Source organism: Drosophila willistoni, assembly GCF_018902025.1.
Source record: "Drosophila willistoni isolate 14030-0811.24 chromosome XR unlocalized genomic scaffold, UCI_dwil_1.1 Seg143, whole genome shotgun sequence".
Lineage (NCBI taxonomy): Eukaryota > Metazoa > Arthropoda > Insecta > Diptera > Drosophilidae > Drosophila > Drosophila willistoni.
Window position 1 is genome coordinate 231644 of NW_025814056.1, and position 27825 is coordinate 259468.

General features: G+C 35.3%; 1 protein-coding gene and 3 long non-coding RNA genes across 8 annotated transcripts; 2 read left to right on the forward strand and 2 right to left on the reverse strand.

Moving 5' to 3' along the window:
- Positions 1-71: 71 nt before the first annotated feature.
- On the forward strand, positions 72-2671 carry LOC111519090. Of its 2 annotated transcripts, none has more exons than XR_002724240.2 (4): positions 72-404; positions 460-1285; positions 1407-1439; positions 2604-2671. It is a non-coding gene; the product is annotated as an uncharacterized LOC111519090 (long non-coding RNA). The 2 variants fall into 2 exon arrangements; XR_006954529.1 differs by having other exon boundaries at positions 460-1088.
- Positions 1182-1717, reverse strand: LOC124460629. 2 transcript variants are annotated; one of them, XR_006954530.1, is made up of 2 exons: positions 1389-1717; positions 1182-1295 (listed from the first exon to the last, which is right to left on the reverse strand). It is a non-coding gene; the product is annotated as an uncharacterized LOC124460629 (long non-coding RNA). The 2 variants fall into 2 exon arrangements; XR_006954531.1 differs by having other exon boundaries at positions 1182-1322.
- Positions 2672-2941: 270 nt separating the features above from the next.
- On the forward strand, positions 2942-26682 carry LOC6646353 (PAN2-PAN3 deadenylation complex subunit PAN3). 3 transcript variants are annotated; one of them, XM_023178036.2, is made up of 13 exons: positions 2942-3320; positions 16519-16595; positions 21772-21870; positions 22390-23121; positions 23186-23666; positions 23750-23866; positions 24408-24528; positions 24598-24720; positions 24790-24919; positions 25010-25146; positions 25211-25402; positions 25467-25629; positions 25868-26682. In XM_023178036.2, exons 1-13 carry the CDS (start codon positions 3287-3289, stop codon positions 25970-25972), a joined length of 2511 nt encoding a protein of 836 aa, XP_023033804.1. In that variant the 5' UTR covers positions 2942-3286; the 3' UTR covers positions 25973-26682. The 3 variants fall into 3 exon arrangements, with proteins under 3 accessions (XP_023033804.1, XP_023033807.1, XP_023033806.1); XM_023178038.2 differs by lacking the exon at positions 2942-3320 and adding an exon at positions 14403-14486; XM_023178039.2 differs by lacking the exon at positions 21772-21870.
- LOC124460630 lies at positions 4977-8519 on the reverse strand. The gene is made up of 3 exons (XR_006954532.1): positions 8293-8519; positions 8006-8190; positions 4977-5224 (listed from the first exon to the last, which is right to left on the reverse strand). It is a non-coding gene; the product is annotated as an uncharacterized LOC124460630 (long non-coding RNA).
- Positions 26683-27825: the final 1143 nt, after the last annotated feature.

The window sequence follows — 27825 nt, forward strand, 5'->3', positions numbered from 1 at the left end:
AACAGAAATGCACATAAAAACAAAAAACAAAACAAAGATATACAAAAAACATAACCGGCAAAAAAGTAAAACAACAAATTGACAGGCAATAACTAAATGAAAATACAAACTATAAAAAATTGGCCAAATTGCGTATTTAAGAATGGCTGACATAAATTTATTATTCAATTAATAAATTGTAATAATGTGAAAATGTGTGTGTCTGTGTGTGTACCTATCTCTCACCCTAAGAAGAGCTTCTCTCCACTGCGCCTCTTGTGGGCACTTGTTGTGTGTCCTTCTCGGTCTCAAAGAGAACGGGTTAAATTGGGGCATAACAAAATTAATTGCAACTGCTTCTACTCTAGCCAACCAAAAACACATACAAATAAACAGTATTTTCAAAATAGAAGCGGAAGAGTAATGTGAGTGGAGGGAAGTGGAAGGACAAAATATTTATTAAATTGAAGTTTTTTGCAGCCAGCTGTGTTTCAAGTTCCACAAATATGGCAGGCAGGATTAGGTTCCACACACACACATACAAGCTCCATTGTATGGGTGTCAGAACTCTTTGTTATTGTTGCGCTAATGTCGTGCTCACCAGCTGTTGGGTCCAGGTCCTGTTGAGCTCCACATACACAAATGTATACACACACACACACACACACATACATACATTTATTCGGGTGCTAGTCTATGCATACTTACATGCATGCATATCCTGCAAAATGTCTACCCTGGCTGCATATTGGGGCAACCAATAAAAATTACCTACTTTAGGGACATATCGAATTTGAATTAATTGTATTTTTATTTCCCCGCAAAAATGAACAAATGTATTAAATTATAACACAATTACAATTATATTGAATTAAATTAACTTTAATTTTAATTGTAATCCTTTACCACTGTGCAAGTCAAGCAGCCGCAGACCAACACACAGCTGTAATTGTTGTTGTTTTTATTAGCCTTAATCATCCTTCAATCCTCTCTGCGTCTCTCTCGCTCTCATTCACAGACACAAAGAGCAGAGACAAACTCACACAAATGCGTATCAGGGTTCGCTGTGGACTTCATTCGGCTTGGCTTGGTCCCCAGCAGACTCAAATGTGAGTAATTCTGTTATCCAGCAGACTCTGTAAAGCCAAATTCAAACCTCCAATTTTTTTCGAGTTCAAATTTGGATTTCAACTGAAGAGAAATTTCATTTTCGTCCTTCGTGCAGCGCACAACGCGCACAGCGTTTTTTATTTTTCTTATTTGCCCATCAATCCGCTGCTCCCGCTCGCTAGCTCGTTCGATAATTGTTAGTACTACTAAGTGCAGAAGTGAAAAAACAACAACTATTAATTAGTTAAATTAATCCTCATGCATGGAATGACTCCACTAATTCTAATTCTACAATTTACTCTTTTTTTTCTTTGCAGCCTTGCAATATGTTGGCGCAGGTTCAGCAAAAAGTATGTTTGTGCGTCCCAGTGTGTTTTTGTGTTCGTGTGTGTGTGTACCAAAGGATGTAAAAAATGTTTAAAAATACCAAAATTCTAAAAATATGAACAAAACAGAGTGCAAGCGAGTGTTTAGTACAATTTTTTTTTTTGCCTTTTTGTTATGTGAAAATGGAAATGCAAAGTAAAACAAGTATGCTCACATATATGTATGTATACAGACAGAAAAAGCGTCGCCTTCGTGAGTGTGTGTGTATGCTTCTGTGAGTGAGTGAGTGAGAGAGAGTTTGCACACATACATATACATCCATACATATGTTTATTTGGAGTCACACAGTCACCCACACATCACATCACAGGAGAGCGACACACGGACACAAATTAAATAAAATCCAAGCAGAGCAAACTCGACCCCCCGTTCACCATTCTCTGTGTCTCTACGACGCTGCGTCTGCTATGGCGGCTGTTGCTTTTTTTGGATTTCTTTTTTCGCCCTTTTGCAAAAAAAATAACAAACAGTGCACATACACACGCGCACACACACTCTCAGGCAAAGCACCCACATACCAACACCTTTGCATATAGCAACAAATAAAAAAAGAAACAAAATTGTTTTTCGTTTACCGGTGCACGTACTCCGAAAAAAAAAACAAAACTATTCAACATTTCTTCTTGCGTTTTGTGAAATATAAAAATGCGCATTAAAATCCTCTTAATTCGATTTTCTGTAAAGTTCAAATCAAGGACTTTTTTTCTGTAGCGAATATGGCAGGGGGCAAGAAATTTAAATTATATTGTTTAGTTATCGTTATCGATAAATAGGTGATATTCGAACGGAGTAGGCTTAGAAAAATGTTTCACATAGTCCAATATATAAAACAATTAATAAGTGAACTGAGTATTCAATTTTTCGGAAACCATTGAGTGGGATATATTTTAGGAATCAAACCGGTCGGAAAATCGGCTAAATACTAGAAAATGTGTGCATTAAATTTAGGAAATAATCTAACGTAAGAACTAATTAAACATTTCCCTGCAAAGCGAACTCACATTACAAAAAAAAAAAAAATAACAAAATAATAACACTAAATTTATTAACGAATTTGTATCTCCGTCTCTGTTTGCTTATATTTCCCTTTTGGTGTTTTCTTTTTCGTTTTTTTTTCTTTCTTACAGCCAAAGCGCCGATATTTTTGACTAAAATGCATTTTCAATATAATTAAAAATAAAAATAAAAATAAAAAAAAAAACAAAAACTGAATAGAAAAAGAAAAAAAAAAAACTAAAAACAAAAAATACAAAAAAAAAAAACGAATACAAAAAAAGGCAAAACCAAAAACAAGCAACCCAAAAACAAAACGAAACGAAACAAGGATCACAAGGATAAATTTTTTTAAAGTCGTATATCGTAAACGAACATGTGTAACGTGTGAAATTTTAACGGTTAACCGCGAATTGTATGTATGTATAATTTGAATTTGTGTTTCATTTTCAAAAAAGAAGAAAAATAAAAAAAAACTATATATATAACGATCATAAAACCAAAAGGAAAAAGTTATATACAGCCGCAAGCATTGTTGTGTGAGGAAAACATAAAAAAACGCAAAAACAAAACGAAAAAAAACAAACAAAAAAGCGTATATAACACAAATTAAAACGCAATTGTGGAGTCTAAATGAAGGAGCAGCAGCAGCAGCAGCAACGGCAAAAGCAACAACAACCACACACGCAGAAGAAAGAGTAACATACATTGGAATTATAAAGAGAGACTAAAGTTCGGAGAGAAAGACGAGAGCAGCAGCAGGGCAGCTGGTTTTGATGTTGTTGTTGTTATACAAAGTGACAACGGGAGCAGAAAAATGTCAACGTTCTTGAACAATTTCTTCCCGGCAGGTAAGCAAACCCCCCCCAAAAAAAAAAAGAAAACAAATACAAACACAAATTCTGCGCCAACATAGGAAATCAGCAAGGGGTCATCAGAAGCGCTGGAGCTTTGGCAAGTGGCGGCTTTCTTTATTGAAAGTCACCTTTGGCATATTTCGGTTTTTTTTTCTTTCTGTGGGTTCAATTTGTAATTGTAATACCCTTTTGTTTATCTATCGTCGCTCTGGCCTTAGAATCTAAGCCGGATCAAGGGAGCTCCAAAAAAGATCAGTGTCAATGCTGAAGCATACAGAAAACAAAGTTATGACTAATTTTCCCTGCGTATGCATGCAAAATAACGAAATATTTTGAGTTTTAAAGGGCTTGAAAGGATACTTTGAATTCCGAACTATGTCATCCTACTTTTTTATACCCTTGCGAGGGTATTATAAAATTGGTCAGATGTTTGTAACGCACAGAAGGAGACGTTTCCGACCCCATAAAGTATATATATTTTTGATCAGCATGTGAAGCTGAGTTGATATAGCCTTGTCCGTCCGTCCGTCGGTGCGTATGCGTTTTACTCAGCCTTAAGCCGGCTATTGGAATAAACCTTAATATTTGAGCTATTTATAACCCGGGTAAGATAAAGTTTATACTTTAGGATCGAACCAGTATATCACATAGTTATAGAAGAAAAATAGGTGAAGAAATTGAATTGAAATTGAGTGAAGATTGGAATTTACTAATATGATAGTTTTTTTATGTAAAACATTAGATCTCGAAATTTTAATCAGACTGGATAAATATAAATCAGCTCTGCTCAAACGATGCCGCCAGCGTTGCTAGCAGCATTTGGAAGGTTTTGTCTGTGTTTTGATGAATTGAGGCAAAAGACAAAAAACTTCGGCACAGCTAATAGTGGCTTAAAATGTATTCCGACTTAGAAGAATATATGTACAAGGAAGGAAATTCTAAAAAAAAAGTCTGGAAATTTTGTGAATTTCCTTTCTTTTTAAAATTGATTAAAACAAAGAAATTCAGTACTTTTTTAATATTTTTTCCGGCGCTGCATCATATCAAAGCATTTCCATTCGTTATATCATATCTGGACAACTTGGCTTCAGAGCTCAAAGGCCGAGTGCAGGAAAAGAATCAGATCTTGTATAACGATTACTGATAGAGCGCGGGGGTAACTCCTTGAAGTTTTTGGGTTCGTGGTTGATACCCTATATTATTGTTCAGCCTTCGCAAAGATAGCCTTAGTCGATGTAAAGCAATTCGTTTGACCTTGTGCGCTTGCTTCTTGCATCTGCAAGCTTTGCAAACCAGTTCAATTCTTAGTGCTAGGTATTTTTAAAGTCGTGCGCTATTTAATTTGTGTTTTGTCTGTGCCGAAAGCCTCCAACTCCAACTATGGTGATGATAGTGATTATTGGCAATTACATGGCCCTGGCCCGTTGGAGATTTTTGCTGTGTTGCCTATACGTGACCATGAAATGGATCAAGGAAACGATCTTAGGATGGAGCACAGCATGAACATGAATTATTGAAAATTAGATTATGAGCGATTGAAACCTTTCTATAACCATGGATAAATATTCAATGGTTTTAATGGTTTTTTTTACTCAGTATAAATTTCTCTCTCATCTCTTTTTCTTGAAGAAAATTATTTCTACCCCCTGTGTGTTCTGTGTTGGTGTGTGTGTGTGTTTTTGTAAGATGGTTCTCATTAATCAAACACTTAGCTGTTTTTTCGATCATTGTTTAATCTTCTTAGAATTCATCAACATCAACAACGCACTGTCCCTCTTTTTTTCTCTCTCTCTCTCTCTCTGTGGATATTTCGAGGATGTACAACAAGTTCCACACTTGCATTTTATATGGGATTTTCATCTTTCAGGTACGGCAGGAAAAACCACTTCCTCTTTGCCCTTTGCCAAAAAAGAAAAAAAAAAAATACACTAAATGTTATATCCAACAAAAGAGATGTAGGAAAAAAGAGAAATAAAACCAGTTTTTAAGAGTCCACCAACAAAAAGAAAAAAGAAGAAAAAATAATATCAGCTACTACAAATCTTAGAGAGGGAGAGAGTGAGAGAGAAAGAAGGAGTAACAAGAGGAGGGTGGAGCCGTCTTGCAGGCAGCTGACGGAAATACATTGACTTCTTCAAAGAAGAGAAGATGTGTGGCAATGGCAACTTCTGGTGCACCACTGGGTTACCTGTTGATGGCCCTTTTCTTTGCTATATGTTCTACTCGAGTGCAGTTGAAAACTGGTTTCCTTTATGTTTTTTTTTTTATCTTGTCCTTTTTCTTTTTGATATACGTAAGCAGAGAACCAGTGACCCAAGATCGATCTGTAAGTCGCCCTCTCCTTTCATCCCAGAGCTTTACAGCTGTTTCTTGGGAAACTTTCCACCTTGTTTCCCTATACCTTTTTAAGCCTGTTTTTCTTTCCTTTCCTTGTCCCAAATACAAAAGTTGTGCACATATTCAATTTAGTTTTTTATTGACGCGCAAAACAAACCTAACAAAGTCGACTTCCTATTCAAAATCCTATCCACCTGACACCATCCCAGCCGCAGCCGCATCATACATACATACATACATACATACGTACATACATACATATGTATATCCAAGGCTTCATTTTAGTTCTATCAAATTTTTATTGCTTAGCGATTCGTGAAAGGTTTCTTATTTTAGCAGAGACACACACACACTCAGAGACAAAACAAACAAACAATGACAATAGCGTAGGAGAGGAAATAAATCTATTTAAAGTTGCATAAAAACAAATTCGTAGAAAACTATTACCTGAATTATTCGTCAAAATTGATTGTAAATCAACCAAAAAAAAAAAAAGTTGTAAATGTGTACAAATTGATTTTCGTTGATAGGTTGATTCGCTCGTTGACCCTTAACCTTTGTTGAAAAGCTAAAATTGTCATATTCCATTCAAAGGATTTCCCCCATCCCCAAAGAATAGTTTCGCCCCTTGCTAAGGCTCAAATTAGAATTTAATTATCCTGCTAATACAGACAAGTTGACGTCGCGTTGCCAATTGTTCTATAATTTTCTCTTATCGCGTTTTTTTGTACACTTTTCTTGGAAACGAGCTACATACAAAGTGAATTAGTATACAAATGTCAAAGAACACTTGGATTTTTACCATTATATGTATGTACCTACATATGTCTGTATGTATGTATGTGTATATGTTTGTTGAATTCGTGTCCCTTAAAAATGGCCTAGATGCCAGATTGCAAAACTTATTAAATGACTTCGACTGTCATCAGATCCTAGCAAGCCTTTCACTTGTTTGCACTTTTTTAGCAAATACAGTGATTATCTTGAGAGTCCTTCAATAAATCAAGATGAAAGTGGATTTTAATTGTTTGTTTCTGTGATCAAGGACATTCATCTGTATAAAGGACATCCAGTCAGGAGGATGTCTTTCAAAAATGGCTGTCTTCCAAAATAAATGAAACGAAAACAAATAAAGTGGTTTCAAAAGTTTCGAAAATTTTAAATTTTTTCCCAAATTAAACTAAGATTTTACCTCTGAAACTTTTCAACATTAAAAACAGTTTAAAATTAGTTTTCACAATTTTTGAAATCTGTTCCAACGTTTGTAATTTCGCATTCGCTTTCGTTTGCCAAAACCACAATGTATTGTCAGTGCCCCACCGACCGGCTGTCTGCCCTTGAGTATATGTACATACATACACACACACACACACACACACAGAGTCAAACGAATTACTCATATGTTTCGGGGGCCTCCTTCTGGGGGCCATCGTCGCTTTGTTGTGGTTGTCGTAAATTTGCCTTCTGGGTATATGCTATTTTTTGTTCTATCGAGTGAGGGAGCCATAAAACAATTTAACCCCAGGACGAGATAGTAGAAAGAAAGAAAAAGCCAACAAGAAGGCACAAAAAGGAACGTCTGCCAGTTTTATGGCTATTAACTGTCTGTTGTCATTATTACCCAGTTAAGGGTTAAATGTCCATATGTATGTATGTGTGAAAAAAAGTCCTTGAACGAATGTATGAATGAGTTTTTCCATTCCCTTTCTCTATTTCCTTGGTACTGGTGGCAATATAAACTAGCTACGCTAGGCTTTGTTTATAAACATAATTTTAAAACCAAATAATATCGCATAGACTGATCTCGGTGAGAGTCTAATGGGAACACACCCTAAAAAATCAGTCTTTCAAATAATAATTAATTTTTAGTCGAAAAGACCTAAATAACTTTTAAAGTAAAAACTAAAATTATTGCTACATAAACTTGAAATAAACTGTTAATATTCTCGGTCTTCCTCTCTCCCTCTCTCTCTCTTAACCACCTCCATCACCTCGTCATCTTTGTTTTCTATCGAATTGTACATATCTAACCGCATGATGATACATGTCAATTTCACACATTCTACTTCCTCTCTCTCTCATTCACTCTCTTTTACGGTTTCTCTCTGCCGATAGCCAGCCCCCACACAATTCCCCACTTGATCTCTTCTTGGTGTTTCAATCAAAGCTTGCTTTCACGTTCACAGTTGCTCTAAAACTGTATTATCACGCGGCACAAACGCGACTTTTTGCCTCGTTGGATATTTTTTCTTCTCTCTTTTGTTTTGCTTTTGCATGTTGTTGCTTTCGTGTTGTTGTTTTTTTTTTTTTGTTATAGTGTTTGATTTGTTTTTGTTTCTTACTGCTGCTGCCTTTCCTGCCTCCACCCCCTTTTCTGTGTCGGTGGCGCTGGTGTTTCTGGTGTTTTGCTGCTCCGCTGTTGTGTGTTAGTCACTCTTTGGCAACGGCCACAAAACGTTACCACACGTCGGCGAGTGGTGGCAATCGTAAGTTTTCACCCAAACGCCAACAACAACAAATGTTTCGTCTAATCAGTGTGTGAATATAAGAATCGGAAATAAAAAAAACAAGAATTTTAATATGTAATAATATTAATGCGTGACAATTTAGGTAAAGCTCTGTCAATCACCTGAACTGTGCTCTCCTCTGCTGCCGGTCAAGAGAACATCAATCAAATTGAAACACAAACCGAGTTCTTTCTCAGTTTCCCCCAGTATTCTTGAGCAGTGGAACACGCTGACGTTGACACCACACAGAGAACTTTCATTTCACAATGTGTGGTGCTTAATGTGACTGCCGACTGACGGTGGTGCCCCATGCCCACGCCTTTGCCCCCCAGTTGTCTTCTTCTTGTGTCGTCTTTTTTGTTGTCTCTTTTGTTTTGTTTTTTTTTTTTTTTTTGCTGGCTTCTTTTTTTTTGTAGATATGTACGTATACATATATGTATGTACATACATAGGTTTTTTTGTGCATATTATTTTGCGGCTAGCTTCACTCACTTCCGCTACTGTTTGAAGCCTCTGTGTTTGTTGTCAACCCGCTGCGACGGCGGATCTGCTTACGACTCTCTTTAAAAAGTTTTTTAAACTGTTGAAATCATCGCAACGCAACGCAAACACAACGAATACGCATATTAATGAAGTAGACTTTAGACGGACGACTCTCTATAGGCTTAATTTCATTGTACTCACAAATTTTTGTGTTTTTTCCAACGATTTCATTTCGTTGCGTTTTCGCAATTGTTGTTAGGCTTAGGAGCGCCACCAGCACCGCCGCCACCCCCGCATCATAACCCCACACTACATTTACACAGCTGTTCAGCTAGCTAGAGCGAACCGATCGTCTATGATTTCCAGCAGCTGTCGACAGACAAAAATTGGGTCAAACTGCCGCCGCCAGAGCCCTGGCCTGGCTGGGTCTATGGCTAAAGCTTACCAAGAAACCAACCAAACTTGTCTTTGGTCACGTTGGCTTACGACAGCGCGATGTCAATATCATGCACACACACACACACACACACACACTAATACATTTCAATGTGTGTATATATTTATAGAGAGGGAAAGAGAGATAGAGAGATAGAGAGTGAGAGAGAGAGAGAGAGAAAGAATTGTGTTGAAAACAGTTCTCTGGCCAACTTTTGGAAGAAGAACCAATTGCAATAGTCAAGAGATTTCATTAATTAACCACTGAGGCCTTCAATCAAGTGTGGTTTAATCATCCAAACGAATGAACTTGTTAAATCTTTTAAAAAGTATTACGTGTTGTTAAATCTTGTAACCAACGCTCGCATGTGGTCTTTAAAGTGTTAAAACTGGGATGGAATTAAAAATACATATTCTGGATATGGTTCAAGTAATTCATTTTGAATACCAATCACCAGGTTTGGTATTTATCGATGGACAATTACCTTAACTGATTCCATATTGTAAATCCATGCCTTAATGTCTCAATATGATATTAAAGCTATATTTTAAAGATCTATCTGTTTTATATTACTTTTTTTAATAGGCCATTTAAGATAAGTTCTTTAGAATTTAGAAATTAAATCATTATAATACATAAGCGCAAGTATCTTTAGATTTACCCTAAAACAATTAACTTCTGTTTGTTACCGATAAATCCTATTTAGCTCTATTAGTGGATGATTTTTGTGTTGTTTTACACCTCCCCCCTCTATCGGTTTTCCTTCTGATATCGGTATGATAAGAGTGATTTCCAACTCACCTCCAGGTTTCTCTTATCCAACCGACCATCTCTCTTTTTGTTTTCTTTTGTTTACTATATCAACTTTGGATTGGTGGGCCTATTTTATCAAATTTAAATGATCTCGGAAGAAAAAGAAAAAAAATCGTGGCACAACATTAATAATGATTTGGCCTCAAAAATAATGAAGTAAGTAAGTCGTCTCGCCGACTTAGGTATACCATACACCAGTAAAGCAAATATTTAAAATTTATTAAAAAAAAGCATTTTCACATGCTTTTTACAAGCATATCTTAGTATCTCGCTCACTCAATCATACGAGCACCCTAGCGCCCCCACCAGCTGACGGCCAACTTCGGCCTTATGGAAAAACGTTTATATGCATAACTCGACTATTTTTTGTCCGATTTTGATCAAATTTGGTATTTTGCTAGATATTAGTATTAAATTTAAGTGTGCCAAATTTGATTGCATAAGGTAAAAAAATACGGGAGATAATCAAGTTTTTCAAATTACGGGGGCGGAAAAGGGCGTGGCAAAATTTTTACACATACAAAATGTGTGCATTTACTAGGCGAATATACATACCAAATATGGTGTCTCTAGCTGGAATAGTTTTGGAGATAAACGCTTTTTTTAAATTGCGGGGGCGGAAAGGGGCGTGGCAAAAATTTGAAATAAACTTGATCACTCTACATATTACACGAGTCTACATACCAAATTTGGTGGCTCTAGCTCTTACAGTCTCCGAGATCTAGGTGTTCATACGGACAGACGGACGGACGGACAGACGGACAGACGGACAGACGGACGGACAGACGGACGGACAGACGGACATGGCTAGATCGACTCGGTTGTTGATCCTGATCAAGAATATATATACTTTGTGGGGTCGGAGATGCTTCCTTCTGCCTGTTACATACATTTTGGCGACTTTAATATACCATTTCACCCTATGGGTGTATGGTATAAAAAGTGTTTGAGATTGCCCACACAATTACACGAAAGTGTGCTGTCCATACGGCCCTCTGTTCCCTCCTCCGTCCGTTGAGGGTGGTGGAATTGGGAGAATGTGTTTGATTGCGTGTATGCATGTGTGTGTGTATGTGTGCCTGATAATGACGCCAAAGCGCCTTGGCTATAAATATTTTATTATTTATGTACATACATATGTATAAATGTGTCCACAAAATAATAAGTCTCTTTTGAGTAAATTATTACTCTCATAATTATTACATGGCTTACTCTACCTCTGCCTTCTTAGTACAAATTGAGAGAGAGAGAGGATAAGAGACCTAGCCACGTGTCTTCTTCTCCCCACTCTCTCTCTCTCTTTCTGTTCCTTTTTTATGTGTACAAAATATAATCAGATGATCGCACGATGAGTGCTAAATGGCGTAATTAAACTGAGTGAAATATCAAAATATTTGTTCATTCTTTTCGTTTTGTTATTATTGTTGCTTTTGCTGTTGTCGTTGGGGAAACAAACAAAATAAATCGCTAATGGACAAACACATGATCGCGATCGTCGCCGCAATGCAGTTTAACATTTATTAGTAGAGCGCGGGGGTCATTGGTATTGGAAGCTTGTCAAACTGTGTACTAGGTGTACATTCGATCATCGGTATACCGTGTGAGTCAAACATGTTTTAAACTTTTGATTTAATGAATTCATTAATCCCTAATACCTAATTCAGAAAATCATATAATAATTTCGATTTGAACAATTTTACTATTTCAAAAAATGAAAAAAAGCTTTATCAAGAGTTCTAAACCATCCTTTTCGATTTTGTGGTGTGGATCGAATAGTTTTCAGAGTTATTCGCTTCCAACTCTCGACACTTAAAGGCCACTTCAAATGGTTTTTTTCGACTTTTATTTGTGCTCTACTTTGATTTCAAGTTAATTGTGGGACGTTTAACAGGATGTGATTCCAATTGTTGCTTGTCCAAAGGTCTCTCCATAATAGTAATTTTGCTAACTGAAAGCCTCTAAGACCTTTAATATTTAATAAAATGGGTGCTAACGTGACTTCATAAGGTCGAAGATACTTTATTGTGAGATATCCAGGGTATACTTGCATATATGTACATACATGTGTGTACATATATGTATAATAATCTTTAGTGTTGTTTTTTTTTTGTGTTGTTGTTTGTTGTTAACTGGGCGCGTGTGCATGCAGAACTTGAACTTTCCAACTGCAACAACTATCCCCCATTTATACACACACACATGCACACATATATACAACACAATCGCACTACTGCAGTAGACAGTTGAAAATTTACTGTTAATCGAGCACCACACGCCCACTTTACCATTACAGTTTGACAGTCATTCGTCTGACTGCTGCGCTGCTCTTCATGTCTTTGACTCTCGCGCGCCAGTTTCTCAGCTGCTGCTCATGCTGTTGCCGCTTGATTTGCAGTGTTGCCGAATCAGTTATTTTTTAGCCAGATTTGGCTGCTTTTTAAGGCCCGATTGCAACTAATAAACCATTAGATAGAAATCTACCCAATTTGAGAAATCACAATTAGCTAAATTAAAGAAGAACTAATAGCGGAGCTATGTATTAGGAGGAGATTGCGTGGTTCCTTTTTGTTGCTGAGCACAAGTTGACCATTTGATTCGAGTATGGCGTTCCAGCAAAGTACATTAAGAAGGTAGATTACAAAAGTGATAACGTTGAAAATTATGAGTTGGTGGCCATTGACGAAATAATAACAACATTAAAAAAAAATGCAGTTAAATTTCATTTAACAAAACACTTTTAGCCCTCGGTTTAGCTATTTTTGCTAAAAAATGTTCGACATCACTGCTTGTTTGGGGTCTCTGTTGGGGCTCTCTCTCTCGTGCTGTTGCTCTTCATTGTTTTTACACCTCCGCCTCACCGGCGGTGCTGCCAATTTAGCTATTTTCCCACTAGATCTAGTGGGTTGCAACAAGGAAATGCGGGATAAATTGTGAAATAGCGGCTAGCGGGAATTATAGCTGTTTTTCAAGAAAAACTAGCTTTACTTTATATTTTGAAACATTTAGTAACTACGTGTATTTTTATGCTCTATGATGCCACATTTTCATACGAATAGTATTTTGTCATTTGAATGGCAAAAAAACATCGATAAGCGAAACGAGTATTCAGTCTTATCGTTTTCTGTGAAGTTTACTAAATGTTTCCCAATTTTTAAACCGCGAGCAAAAGTTGAAAATGCGAAAAATTTACTATCAAAAACCGCGTGGTAAAGACCCTGCAAATTTTATTGCAAATACTGACATGGTCGAACGCAGAGGGTTTTTAGTCAAATGAATGTTGTCAAAACGAAGCAAAGAAATAGGTTCGGCTAATACAACTTTGAACGTCATTTTACATATAAGGAAAAGCTTTTGTAAAGCTAATATTTTACAAAATTGTTAATTACAAGAAAAATGCTGCCACGATTACAAATTACCAGCATCATGTTAGAGAAAGATAGGGACCAATGAAACCTACATAAACCAAGATGATGAAGATAAAGTCATTGATGAAATCATCCAAAATATTGAAATAAACCAAAAATAAACAAATATTTTCTTTTTTTTTTGGCTACGAAGAAATATTTCTAGCTATTTCTAGCTTTTTTCAAAGGCTGATTAAGCGTTTTGATGCAACGAAATGTTGGCAGCACTGCTCACCGCTCAGTAGAGAGTGGGCTGCGTTGCCGCACGGTTTGTCTCGCGATCGTAGCGCTTACAACTGTTTTTTTTTTCGCTTTTTTTTTGTATTTTTCTTTTCATTATTTTGGTTTTTGTGCATATTTAACGCTGACTCTGACGGCTTTTTGGTTTTCGAATTGTGGTTTTGCTTTATTTGGTTTTTTTTTGTTGTTGTTTAATTTTTTGTAAGAAGCAAAACGCTCTGTTTAAATATCAACGTGACACATAACGGGTAACGATAACGGCCACCGTCTGAGGCGTCTCTTGATGTGCTGTCTGTCTGCTCTGCCACATCTACACATCTACGTGACGTAACGATTCGTAATTTTGTGTTATTGTTTGGCCGCCAATCTACCTGATGAGAGTGTGACTATATATATATATATATGTACATGAATACACATACATATACTATAAACGCGTATCTCTATCTTTGTATGTGTGTAAATGTATCTCTATCTCTGTCCGAGTGTCTGTGTGTGTGTGTGTTTGTGGCGTTTTCATGAACGCGTTCGTGATCTTTGAAGCAAAACAAAGCTGTCTGTTTCAACGTAGAGCGTAGCATAAAACAACAAAAAGCAAGCGCATATACAATATTTATGTATATATAAACATTACAAAGTTATATATATGTACAAATACACATATATAATAATCAGTTGGGCTATTTTTTTTTCTTTCCTATTTTGTATAATTTTTTGCCGACGTCATGCCAACAAACTGCCAGTGGCAGACAATTTATGTAAATATAAAGTGAAAACAAAATAGCATCACACACAGATACACTAAGAAACTTATACATACATATGTACATACAATATATGCAGATATAGATAGATAACACATTTTGAGGGACACTGCATCCGGTGCTGACTTCTTATTTACCGCGGTTGGTTTGGTTTTAGATGCGCTGGTCATGCACAAGTAAGTTCTTACATTGCTCACAAAACTGTCTTTAAAGCAACACCTGTCAAACCGGCAAACAGGTTAAACCCCACGCCCCCTTTCCCATGCTTCCTCTATCCGGCTCTCGTTGCTGCTTCTTTTTTCGATTTCGCAATGTTGTTGTTGCTGTTGTTATTATAATTCTTTAATCAATCTAATAATTATAATTAACTTTTCTCGTTCCGATCTGTGTATATTCCAAAACAACCAGTTAAACGGAAAAAAATAACAAATAAAAAAACTTTGGGAAAAGTAAAAGAAAGAATTCCTTTTTAAATTGCTAAAAAACAAAAATGAATACACTTCATTTATAAATTCGCTTAACTTCGTCCAAGTTAAAACACAATTTGATATGATAATCAGAGAGTCAGTCTTAAATTAGATTACAAGCTCTATAAAGTAACAAATTTTAATTAATCGAAATCCCTTTTTTCGACCTACACATACATATATATGAAAAGGTTGACCAATCCGGTTGAGTTCGACGTACATATAATGATTTGGCTCAAAGTACTGATCAGGAGTATTTAAGGAATAAATGAATATACCATTTTCCCAAGGGCATAAATTTATTTTGATTGTTGATTTAATCCATATTTTGTTCGGTTTATGTGTTCTCTAAATAAACTATGTTTATATAGAACCTTTAATTACAAAAACAGGAATAATTTGTAAAATCTTATGATAAAAATCTAGACATCTGCAATTTAAAATCTAAATTGAACAATTCGCAAAACATCTCAAAACTGCTTATTGGTTTTAAATTTTGTATTTATTGTCACTTATTTTTTTTTTTAAATATTAGGTACGTATAATAATTTAAGAGATTTCTTTAGTTTTAACCGCTAAAATGAGTTAAATTGGTTGGGTACAAAATTCGCCACTTTCTATTGACTGTGGTGGATGAAGAATGCAAACTATATATGTACATACATATAGAAATAAAGCAATTTGTTCAGATATATGCATACACATATGTATGTATATATGATATGTATGTATTTTTACCTACTAATATACAATGTATGTATGTATTTCTTTAGTCTTTTACTTAGGTGTGTGTGCGTGTATGTTTGTATTTTCAAGGCCAACATCACTTGTTCTCGTACGCTGCCAAAAGGCATTGGCCCGGCACACGTCCCCTACCCCCGCATCACCACAACCACCCCCTCTTACCGTCCCTTTTAACCAAGACCAAGACACTTTACGTCAAAGCAAACGCGCTGAGAGAACCAAAAACAACAACAACAGCATCAGAAAAAAAAGGCAATAACCAAAAATAAATATTTTGCTTTTAAAATTATATTTCACTTTCTGTTTTGCATTTCAAAATTGACTGCTGTTGCACTTTGTGTAAGCGTGTGTGTGTGTGTATTTATAGCAATTAACGAGTAGCGAGTTGGCAAGTAACGAGTGAACATTGGCAAGATCAGGAAAAGATCTAACCATTATGTTTACGCTAGTAGGAAGGGAATTCTAAATGAAGGAATATGTAGAAAAATGTTAATTTGTTTTCTTCGTTGTTGTTTACCACAAAAACCGGGAACAGCAGAAATTGCGTCTTTATTTTATTTACTACTACTACTACTACGGAAACAGCAACAACAAGAATAACAAAATTGCGCACACTCCAAAAAAAAAAAAGAGCAGAAAAACAACAAAATTTATTGTGTGCCAAAGAAGGGGGGAAAATAGCGTTATCGTTTTATCGATAACTGTGGAAAATAACAACGGCCAGGAATGGGTGGGAAGTAGGAGGACAGTAGGAGAAGGAGTGTTGGTTGAATGGTGTTAAGGCACATCAACATTCTTATCATATATTTGAACATACATATATATGTCTGCCTACATTTCCGACACCCAAAATAGCTCTTCTTGTTTGTTTAATTGATTTCTAATCAATTATGATATCAACAAATGTTCTATCTCTTTCCCACACAGACACTCTAAATATTGCATCGTTCTTTAACACTATCTCTCTCTCTCTCTCTCCTACGTTGTCTCTTTACAGATACGGCTGCTATGGATCCAATTTTCTTTTCACCTACGAATGGAATACCGTCAGAGAGTAAACTCGCCACATATATGGTAAGCAATTCTCTTTATACATACCTATATATATATATATACCAAATATGGAGTATATACACTACAAGTTAAACATTAAATTTGATTTGTAATAAATCCTTTTTAAATCGTTTGATTGAATTTTTTTGATTTACAAATAACACAAACAACATATACACTTGATTCTCTCCTGATCAAAAAAATATATAAACATAATTTATTTTCATAAAGACTTTTTCTCAACAATCATTCACTGTTCTTATACCCTTTAAACCCGATAACTAAAAAACGTTAAGATATGTTACAGTTTTTTTTTAATTAATGCTGGCTTCTAGCATAGTGTATAGTGCGGGAACAGTTTTAGAGTCATTAGTAAATGTGTTTACTCACTATAGTGTCGAGTGTTTTGCTGCCTCCATGTCTAAAACGCAATACACAAAAACCAAAAATAAAAACAAGAAACAGCTGTTTAGCCAGCGAGCAGTCAACTTAGTAGTAGTTAGTCAGCCATCTAAGCGAGGGCAGCACACAGATTCACACAACACTCTGACAAGGTGAATTATTACCTAGGTCGTGCCACAAAGTTTTGTTTTCTTTGTCACCGATTTTATTTATACCCTTTAAAGCATTCTACTCAACCCACTCATCCACCTAAATAATTCTATATAAAATATTGACTTAGAAACTTAATTTATATTTTAAAACAGAGAGGAGGGTATCTCTTAGTCGGTGCCTACCGAATTGATATTTGGATTTTTAATTATGTTTTATTTGTTTTCACTTAATTTGCTTTAACAATTTAATTTCAACGCTGCACATATGTACACTTGACCGACTTTTTTTTTTGTTTCGCTTGTTGTTTCTGCTCATTGAAACCATTGACATGCAAAGTGCTTATAATGGGTGACACAACACAAAGCACCAAAAAGGTGTCCAGGCAATGCTCGTACATATGACAGCTGATCGATTACCGGGTATACAACATTTGTAAACGTAAACTGTCAAAAAAGACGAAAAAAAATATATATAAATTGCTTTATTTTATTATAAAGTAAAAAAACTATGAATATTTGTAATGGTAAACGTTATAAAACATAATTCTTGTATCTTTTAAAAAACAGACTCCGGTTTGAAAAAATTTACAAAATTATGAAACTATGTAGGGGAAAGTGGGGCTAATCGGCGCATGGGGCAATCCCGCGCATTCGAATTATCTTGAAATATAATAGCACGATCCAAAAAGTGATAAGTGTCCTAAGATCGCATTTTGGTAGGCTATATTTGGATAATAAACTTAGACGTATCCAATTCGTAGTATCCGAAATTTTTTGGATTATGTAATTTTTAACCTCAAAAATCAATTTTTTTTTGCCGAGAAATGGTTTCAAAAACATTGAATAAATTTTTAATTTTGATAGATGTTAACTAAAAGAGGTTCCGACGTGTATTAACTTATGGTGTGCACTTGGTTTTTTTTTTTTTTAAATTCACACGGTTTTAAAATATTTAGTTTGAAATGCTAAAACTAAGGGTGGGGAAGATTGGCGCACTAGTAGAAATTTAAATATGACTATGACCGATATATAAACTAGTTATTGATAAAACCAGTACATTTGCCAGAATCAGATGGATCAGAATACTATTTCATATAGCTGCCATACAAACGATGAAATTAACAATCATAATTGAAAGTCTAAACAAATCAACATTGTTGGTGGTAAAAAAAGTTTTTTTATAAAAGAAGATTTTTAATATTAAACTATATTTAGTTTTTTGTGAAAAATCGTTTTTGTTTTTATATAAAAAACTTGTTGACAACGCCAATTTGGGGTATATTCGAAAAAACAGCTATAGCTTTGTAACGGTAAGTTATATCGAAACGTATCTTTCATAAATAGTTGGACAATGAATTCATTTAAGTGCTCATATGAGAGGATGCGAGCTCCCGATCAGGATATATGAAGGATTACATAAAAAAGTCGCCGATTAGCCCCACTCTCCTCCTACATCATACAGAAACCTAGTTTTTTGTCATTGCTAAATTGAATTTGGTTTGCTTCCCCCAAAATTCTTCATTGAAAATGAGGGAAATTTCCAAATTATATAGTCAAATTTGAATATCCAATAATATTTTACCTCCAAAATGTCCGATTTACCCTACCGAAATTCGCAGTCAAACCCCACAATACATAAATAATTTTCATAGGAATATGTATTATTAATATATTATAGCTACCGTATAAGCCTAATTTATTAATATACATATTTACACTTGTGCATTTCTACGAAAAAATGTTAACCAATGGATGTTCAACAAAAAATGAAGTAGGTAAGGCGTCTCGCCGACTTAAGTGTACCATACACCAGTAAAACAAATATTTCAAATTTATAATAACAAATGCATTTACGTATTTTTAAGAAGTTTCACATGCTTTTTACAAGCATATCTTAGTATCTCGCTCACTCAAGCATACGAGCACTCTAGCGCCCCCACCAGCCAACGGTCGACTCCGGCCTTATGGAGAAACGTTTATATGCATAACTTGGCTATTTTTAGTCTGATTTTGATTAAATTTACACATTTACATATATGTATATTTACACATACAAAATGTGCGCATTTACTAAGCAAATATACATACTAAATTTGGTGGCTCTAGCTCATAGTCTCCGAGATCTGGGTGTTCATACGGACGGACATGGCTAGATCGTCTCAGCTGTTGATGCTGATCAAGAATATTTATACTTCAAAAGCCTCCTTCTGCCTGTTACATACATTTTGGCGATTTCAATATACTATTTCAACCTATGGGTGTATGGTATAAAAAGCTCAAATCTTATTTTTTGTTGTTTTCATTAAATTTCAACTAAAATTGTTAAAGTCTGATAGTTTTGGGTAGAAATAGAGTGAAGAACAGTTCGTATTTGATAGGCTTATTTTTTAAACAATTGACCACCTTCAGAGTTCTCTTATTGTACAATATCTCTTTCGAAATTCGTCGCTTTAATTAGTTATTTGCGTTTAATAGATATTTCATTATTATTAGGGCTTGTATTCAAAGCATAAATACTAACGTAATGACTATAATTGTATATACATACATACATATGTATATGTATATGCATATATATACATATGTATATGTATATGCATATATATACATATGTATATGCAACTGCACACGAAACTGTAATATGTAGCAAAAATGTCGCGTCACTGACTTAGGAAAAAAAAGGATAGGCAAACTTTGTAAAACCATAATATTGAAGCTTGGTATTTCTTATTTTTGCAACAAATATTTAAAGTTTAATTCTCAAAAAATTCGTAGTTTTTCGATTTTTAACAATGATCTTTAAAGCCGTGTCCCTTGAGTGACCGCGAAAGTGCCCATATACATACTTATTAATTAATTCAATTTCCACGGCTAGCGATCACAAGGGCTTTAGAAAACACAAGAACTTGCAAAACAAATGCTGTGCCTCTTGTCAATGCACCCTATATCCATACATACATATGTACATATGAAATACACATATGTTTGTCTGTATATATTTATTGTTGTTTGCTTGATATGTACAGATGTGTATATTAAAGTGTATGTACATTAAGTATAATTTGTGTTTATGCCTGGATTTTTTATATAAATTTAGTCAGAGAAAATAAATGTAAAAAAAACCCGACATAAATAATATACAATGCACTTGGGGGGCAATTAAATGAGTTCAAGTGATCGGTTAACGGTAAATGAAAATTCCTTATTTAATATTTATTAAGTTGTCGTTGAAAAAATAATAAAACAATATTGTTTGTATATACATATGTACATATACACAAGTCGGTTTATTGATGCATTTTACCTTGTAATTGCTTTTTTAAAGATTACATGCTGCAATAACTTTATTTAAGTACCTGATGAGATTGTACGACAAAGATAAGCATTCTTAAATAGGCAAAGCAAATATGATTTCATAATCCTAAAAAAAGGTTAATATTGATAATTATAATGCAGATTTCATTCACTTGGCATAGTACATACATATGTACATATATTTAGAATAAAGAGTATTTGAAACTAATGAAATACTTTCTTTAATTCGTATCAAACCAACCCTTAATATAAAAACTTATGTCATATCACTGGCGGATCCTAGTAAAATAACGAATTAGCTTCATAATGTTTTTATTACATATGTATGTACATATGTATGTATGTATATCAAGCTCCCTATTTGATACGATCGATCGATCAAAATGAAATTTTTAAATCAATTTCAATAAGAACTTACTTAAATGAGAATTTCAAATATAACTTTATAGATTGAAAGTATTCGTAATCTTTTGACAACCAAAAATTATTGCATAAGCATTATTTTAATTTAAAAAAAAAAAAGTCGATTCCATTTCGATTGCTGTCTTATACAATATGTTATATGGTTTATGAGAGTAATTCTTGTAAATTAGCAACAACATATGTACATACATATGTATATAATAGATATAAGTTATAATATAACTTGTTAAAAATCATCATAGCAAGGTCGAATTCGGGGGCAACACAAAAACGTGTTAGAGTATACAAAATATCGACTTTCTTCAAGAATTTTTTTTTGGGAATGCGCTCTGAAATATGTACACAAGTCAATACAAACATTTGTTGCGTCGTTAGTTTTGGTTCGAACCAATTGAGAATAAGTTTATCATTTAATCGAGAATTCCTCTAAATATATGAAGTACAAACCAAAGAACAAAAAATACACACACACCTACACACAAAAAAATGTTAAGTGCGCATTGTTTTTTTTTTCTCAGTGAACTTGTAGATAAGATAATGCTTTCATATAAAATTTAAAAAACAGAAGAAAAATAGATTTATAGAAAGAGACAATTGAGAAACTGTGAAAATGTAAAAATGTAAATGTAAAAATCCAAAACAAATGCGATTTTGTGTATCTTCTGTATCCCTGTGATCTTCCTCTATTTCTCTCTCTCCCACTCTCTGTCTGTCTTTCTCTTTTCATCACACTTTCACTGTTACTTTCTCTCTTGTGCTCTTTCTCTCTTGTTCTTGGATTTTGAAATTGCATCTCGATATTCTCTATATACATACATACATACATATGTATTTCTCTTTTTTCTTATTCTTGTTCTTCGTCTCGCATGCTTTTCTGCTTTCATGTGTGGTTGGTAAACTCTCAGAATCGTCAAAATGTTGCCACGCCGACGGGTTACGGGTTGAATAACGGGTTCTCACTACTTAATTTGGATTCGCCCCTACCAGTTAATAAAAAGTCTCAGGTAAAGCCGCTGCTGTCAAATGAAAAAGACAAAAACAAAACTGTAAAATGTGTAGTAGTGTCTCACCCTCTCTTTCCCTCTTTCTTTCTCTCTCTCTCTTTCTCTCGAGTTTTTCGTAATGTCGTGTAACGGTTTCAGTATATATATTTGTGTGTGTGTGTGTGTATTTACCTACCCCACCAATATCCATCAACCATTACCCTACCCCCACCCCCTGATGCCATCCCAGCACATTTTATTTTGCTTAGTGTATTCGCCCTTAGTTTATACTTAGTAGAAGTAATAAATAGTAATAGTAGTAGTAGTTGGTTAGTTATATTCCACGCCTTTCTTTTCCCAACCCCCCTCACCAGTGTCCACCCACCAGAGTGTGATTGTATGTGCTTTTTTAGAGAATGTTTAACCGGATTCCCCCCCGTTTACGTTAGAATTTCAATTTAATGACCTTGATCATCATCATCTGCTGCTGTTGGTGCATCTTTCTTCTCTTCTCTTCCTCATTTTTTATGGTTTTTTTAGGTAACGCCGCAGTCGCCTGAATTCATTCCAACGCGCATCAATTCGTCTCCAAATTTTTACGCACCACCACCATATCATAACGGGCCCATGCAATTGACTAATGGGCTCAATGGCGTCAATGGTTTAACTGCAGCAGCGGCAGCAGCAGCAGCAGCCGCAGCCGCTGCAGCAGCAGCAGCAGCATCAACAGCACCCACATCATCCACATCGGCAGCGGTGGCTGCTGCCGCCGCCGCCGCCTCTTCTGTGACAATAAGCAACAATAACAACAACAACAAGACGGCAAATGGCACTAATTCCATGCTATCTATGCAGAAAACGGTCTCAATAGCAGCCACAGCCGCTACAATTGCTCAACAACAACAACAACAGCAGCAACAACAGCAACAGCAGCAGCAACAACAACAGCAGAAGCAACAACAGCAACAACAACAACAACAATCGTCGTTGGTGAATGCCGCAAATACTGTAACAGTTACGGCCAGCTCGGCGCCAATTGCAATTAGTGGAGCACCACCGAATCCAGCTGCGGCACCCTTTGTCAGCAGCATGTCCGCACAAACGCCGCTTAAGGGACGTGGTGGCGGCGGTGGAGTAGGTGGTGGCGGTGCCATACTTGGGCGTCAGGAGTCACCCACAACAGGGTCATTGGGTGAAAAATCACCGCCTCATGGGATGACACCGCATGGTGCATCCCCCATACCCACCACATTGCCAACAAGTGTACATCAGGTGAGTGTGTGAATCAATTTGTTAAATATTTACCCTAAATATATTTATCTATTCCCATCAAAAGGAAAACGTCGGAGGCACCATATACTTTTATCCAACTGCCAACGCACAGAATAGCCAACCAGTTGGCGTTAATAATGTTGTTGTCGATGCAACGCATCCAGCTCATCATGGTGTCAGTGCTGTGGCGCCATTAAGCTCCGTGAGCGGTGTACCATCGGGCCTACTATATACGGGTCATGTCTATCCGGGACCAGCATCCAATGTCATAGCCATGCAGCCCAAAACTCAACTGGAATCGGCCTTTTTCATACCCGACGAAATGCGTTCCGAAATTCTTGCCCGCAACGAGATCTCCAATTTGATTATGGATGCAGCGGAGGCAGCACAACATGCCCTACCGCTGGACGTGGATAACTATCATGCCCTATATCCATTAGAACCGCCGGCACAACCCTTGCATGCCAAGCTCACATTGCCCGCGAGTACATACCGAGCCACGCACAATACAACAGGCTTAAAATACTGCCTGAGAAGATTACATGGTATGTACGAAAGAAGATCCCCCAATTCCCAAAGCTCTACAGATTGTTATTATTAATAATTGCTATATAATTTCTTCATGCAGGCTTTCGTTTGCAGTCAACAAAGTGTATGACCTTGGTGGAAATGTGGAAGAAGTTGCAGCACACGAATGTGGTGCAACTACGTGAGGTGTTCACGACAAAAGCATTTGGTGATAACTGTAAGTTTCTACCACAAAAATTAGTTCTAATTAGTTTTTAAATTCTTATTCTAAACATTACAAATTTTGTTTAATATTTGTTAGCATAAATTTAGGGAATATGGAGACCAGATAGGAGTTGGCAATGTCAATAATTTGCTCATAATGCTATTTACCTTTTTAAAATCTAATTGCCAAGAAGAATAATAAATTATACTCATCAGATTACACACATCTCTGACCCAAATTACATTTTCACTGCTTGATCGAAAATTTTGTAGGAAATAAGAAAATTTCAGTCAAAATGATTGTTTGTGCTGCAATTCATGTTGTCAGATACATACATATATACATATGGCTTAGGAATTAAAAAAAAAAAAACATTGAAAAAAAAAAGGAAATTCAGATTAGTTCGTACTTTTGATGCAATTGTTTTATCATTTCTTGTCTTCTTGATTGCAATTCTTTTATTATTTCTTAATAACTTGTCTTCTTGATGATTATTCGGCTAAAAAATGTGTTTTTTTTTTTTGTCATTTTTATCGGTTGTGTTATTATATAGCTTTAGTATTAGTGTACGACTACTATCCCGGCTCACAAACATTGCTGGCCAAATACTTTACGCCAACGCCAGAGACCAATAACTACACAGATCCATTCCAAGGCGAGGCCCGCCCATTCAGGTAATAATAATGATAATAAATAATAAAATAATGATAATAAATAATCATATATATACCGATTTCTTGCAGTCATAAGAGCAACATGCAGCGTACAAACAATGGACCATTGCTACCGGAATCGACCATATGGTCAATTATAATGCAACTAACCGCTGGCCTGAGGGCTATACATCAGGCGGGATTGGCCTGCAAGTAAGTTATGATTGATATATATATACATATGTATATTTTGAAAATTATTAATCTACATATTTGTTTTAGGGTACTTGATCCAACCAAGATCATAGTGACGGGCAAACGTGTCCGATTTAGTTCTTGTTGCATATCAGATATAACGCAATTTGATCCAAATGCGGCAAATCCTTTGGCGCTCGTCAATATGCATCAGCAGGTGATACAATTTTTTTCCCATAAATATATGTATATATATATATATTTATTTATGTGTATCGTTGATCATTTGTTTATTGTAAATTATCAGGACGATTTGACTGCTTTGGGTCGCCTGGTTTTGGCCTTGGCCTGCCGCTGCCTACAATCCGTGCAACGTGATAATGTCCAATCTAGCATTGATATGGTCACACGAAACTACTCCACCGATCTGCGCAATTTCATTGTGTTAGTACTTGATATACATACAAATATGTAAATGGAATTTAAGTCTTTATTATTTTCTCTCTAGTTACCTCTTTACCACAAATAACCGCCGCTCTGTTACCGATCTGATGCCCATGATTGGAGCACGTTTCTATACACAATTAGATGCTCTGCAAAGTCAAATTGATATGCAAGAGGATGAATTGGCCAAAGAGATGGAAAATGGGCGACTCTATCGCATTTTGGTCAAATTGAATAGCATCAATGAACGTCCCGAGTAAGATTTTTAGCCTATCCCTGCGCTTTTTGACTTCATTTCATGTAATATTGTTTTTTTTTAGCTTTAATTTGGACTGCACTTGGTCAGAGACTGGTGATAGATACATGTTGAAATTATTCCGTGATTATTTGTTTCATTCCGTCACTGAGGATGGCCGCCCATGGTTGGATCACGCACACATCGTACAATGCCTCAATAAGCTGGATGCTGGCTCGTTAGAGCGCGTAAGTCGAATCAAATAAAAACAGGAATTAAGAGTTTACTATAAATAATTAGATAGCTAGATGGATGATTTGATAATTTTCTAGACGTACGTAGTCACTTCTAAGAAAAGGCATTCGAAGATTGAAGAGACTGAAAGAAAAAGAGATAGAGATAGAGATAGAGATAGAGAATATGTCTATGTGGTTCAAATGAGATTTCTGTATATTGTTTTAATACTGTATTTCTTTTATTTTTCAGGTACAACTCATGTCACGCGACGAGCAATCGGTACTAATTGTCTCCTATGCTGAACTCAAGAATTGTCTGGAGAATGCCTTCTCCGAACTGATGTCGAGCACCTAAAAAAAAGAATGAAAAAGTAAAGAAAACAAAAAACAAGAGGACGACACTTTTATATAATGAAATGAACAACCCCAAAAATTGAAGATAGAAAGGAAAAGCAAACAAAACACGCGCAGCTTACTGTTGGGTCTCATCTATTTGACTGAGCAATGAGAGGCAAGCAAAAATTCTACAGTAACTATACGGGAATTTTTGCATTGCCGCCCATTGCACAGCCAACTAGATGAGACCCGCAACCCCTAATATGCCCAAAACATCATACACCACCAACCTTTTAAACAAGAAACAGAAAAAAACGAAAAATCCCCACAAAAAGAACATAAAAAAACACACCTCCACTCCTAAAATGCACGACCATAAGCGACTATGATTAAGAAGTTTTTTTTTTTTTAATAATTAATAAGAAACGCATTCATTATAACTAAGACATTTTGGCTTGTGCCGAGAACCATATAAAAAAAGAAAGGAAAACCAATTAAAATACGAAAAAAGTTTACATTGTTGTTAAGACACACAAAAAAAAAAAGCGGAAGAGATAAGAATAAAAGGACGAAAGCAAGAAGAGGAAATACACAGATGAAAGGTAGAGATAAAGTTTAGAAATATAAAGATAAAAGTACAGATATCCAATGTTATGTTAGCTCTTAACTAAATTTTAGGCATTTAATGAAACAAAACTACATCAAATAAACCAACAACAAGCAACTTAAGAACGCGCTAGCTAACAACATTTTGAAAACGAAATCTCTCCAAAAAAGAAAAAAAAAAAACAAACACAAAAAGAAAAAATCCAAAAAGAATTAAAGAAAAAAAAATGCAAAAATACAAAAACGTAAACAAACCTAAAAAAGAAAAAAAAAAAATACAAAAAAAATTTAAAAATTTGTTTAAACAAATGAAAAAAAAAGATAACGAAACAAACAAAACATTCGAAAGAGCAAACAAAAAATTTAAACAAAAAATGTGGATCTATTTTTACAGAGATAAGAGAGGAAGAGAAAGTATTTATAAATATGTATTGAACGTAACTTTAAAACAGACAAGAAAAAAATAAAAAAAAAAGAAAAATTGTAAAATTTCGCAACAATAAATACATGTAATGAAAAAACAAAAGAATAAGCAGCAAAAAAGAAAAAAAAATCAACAAGAAGCGAAGAGAAAAGAAAAATTGCTATAAAAAAACAAACGAGAAAGAAATGCAACAGATGAAATTCATGTCAAAGAGAATCAACGATTAGCCGAGGAGAAGTAGAAGGAGGGACAAACAATAAAAGATTTAAGTACATGGAATAAGGAATTACATCTCAAATGTTTAAAGGATGTCTCCTAAGCAAACGCCCCCCAATACACTAACGACAACAACCAAAACACAAGCAACCAACCAACAACAAAAAAAGAACAAACATTTTTTATTTTTCAACTGTGTATTTTTTATAGCGAAATACTTTTTAAACTATAAAACAGAAAACGAAACCGAAACAAATTTTCTAGAAAGCAATTTAAGAGAAAAAAGAAAACAAAAAAAAAAGGTTTACAAAATACTGCAAAATAAGAAAGACGGATACTAAGGAAAGAGAACGATATATTGGAGAGGGAAAGAAAGAAGGATACTTCGGAAACTGCTCTATACGCGATTTATATGTAAAGCAAAGAGAGACGGAGAGAGAGAGAGAAAGAGAGAAAGACGAGATCAGAGAGGCGCACATGTAAGAGAAGAACAAAAGGAAAGACAGCGCGACTTTCTTAAAATGCAGCAACTGCTCAAGAAAAAAGGAACTGAATACTGTACTCGGCCCACTAACCCTAAAAATATTTCGTTACTCCCATTCCAACCCCAAACGCTCCTTTCCCCA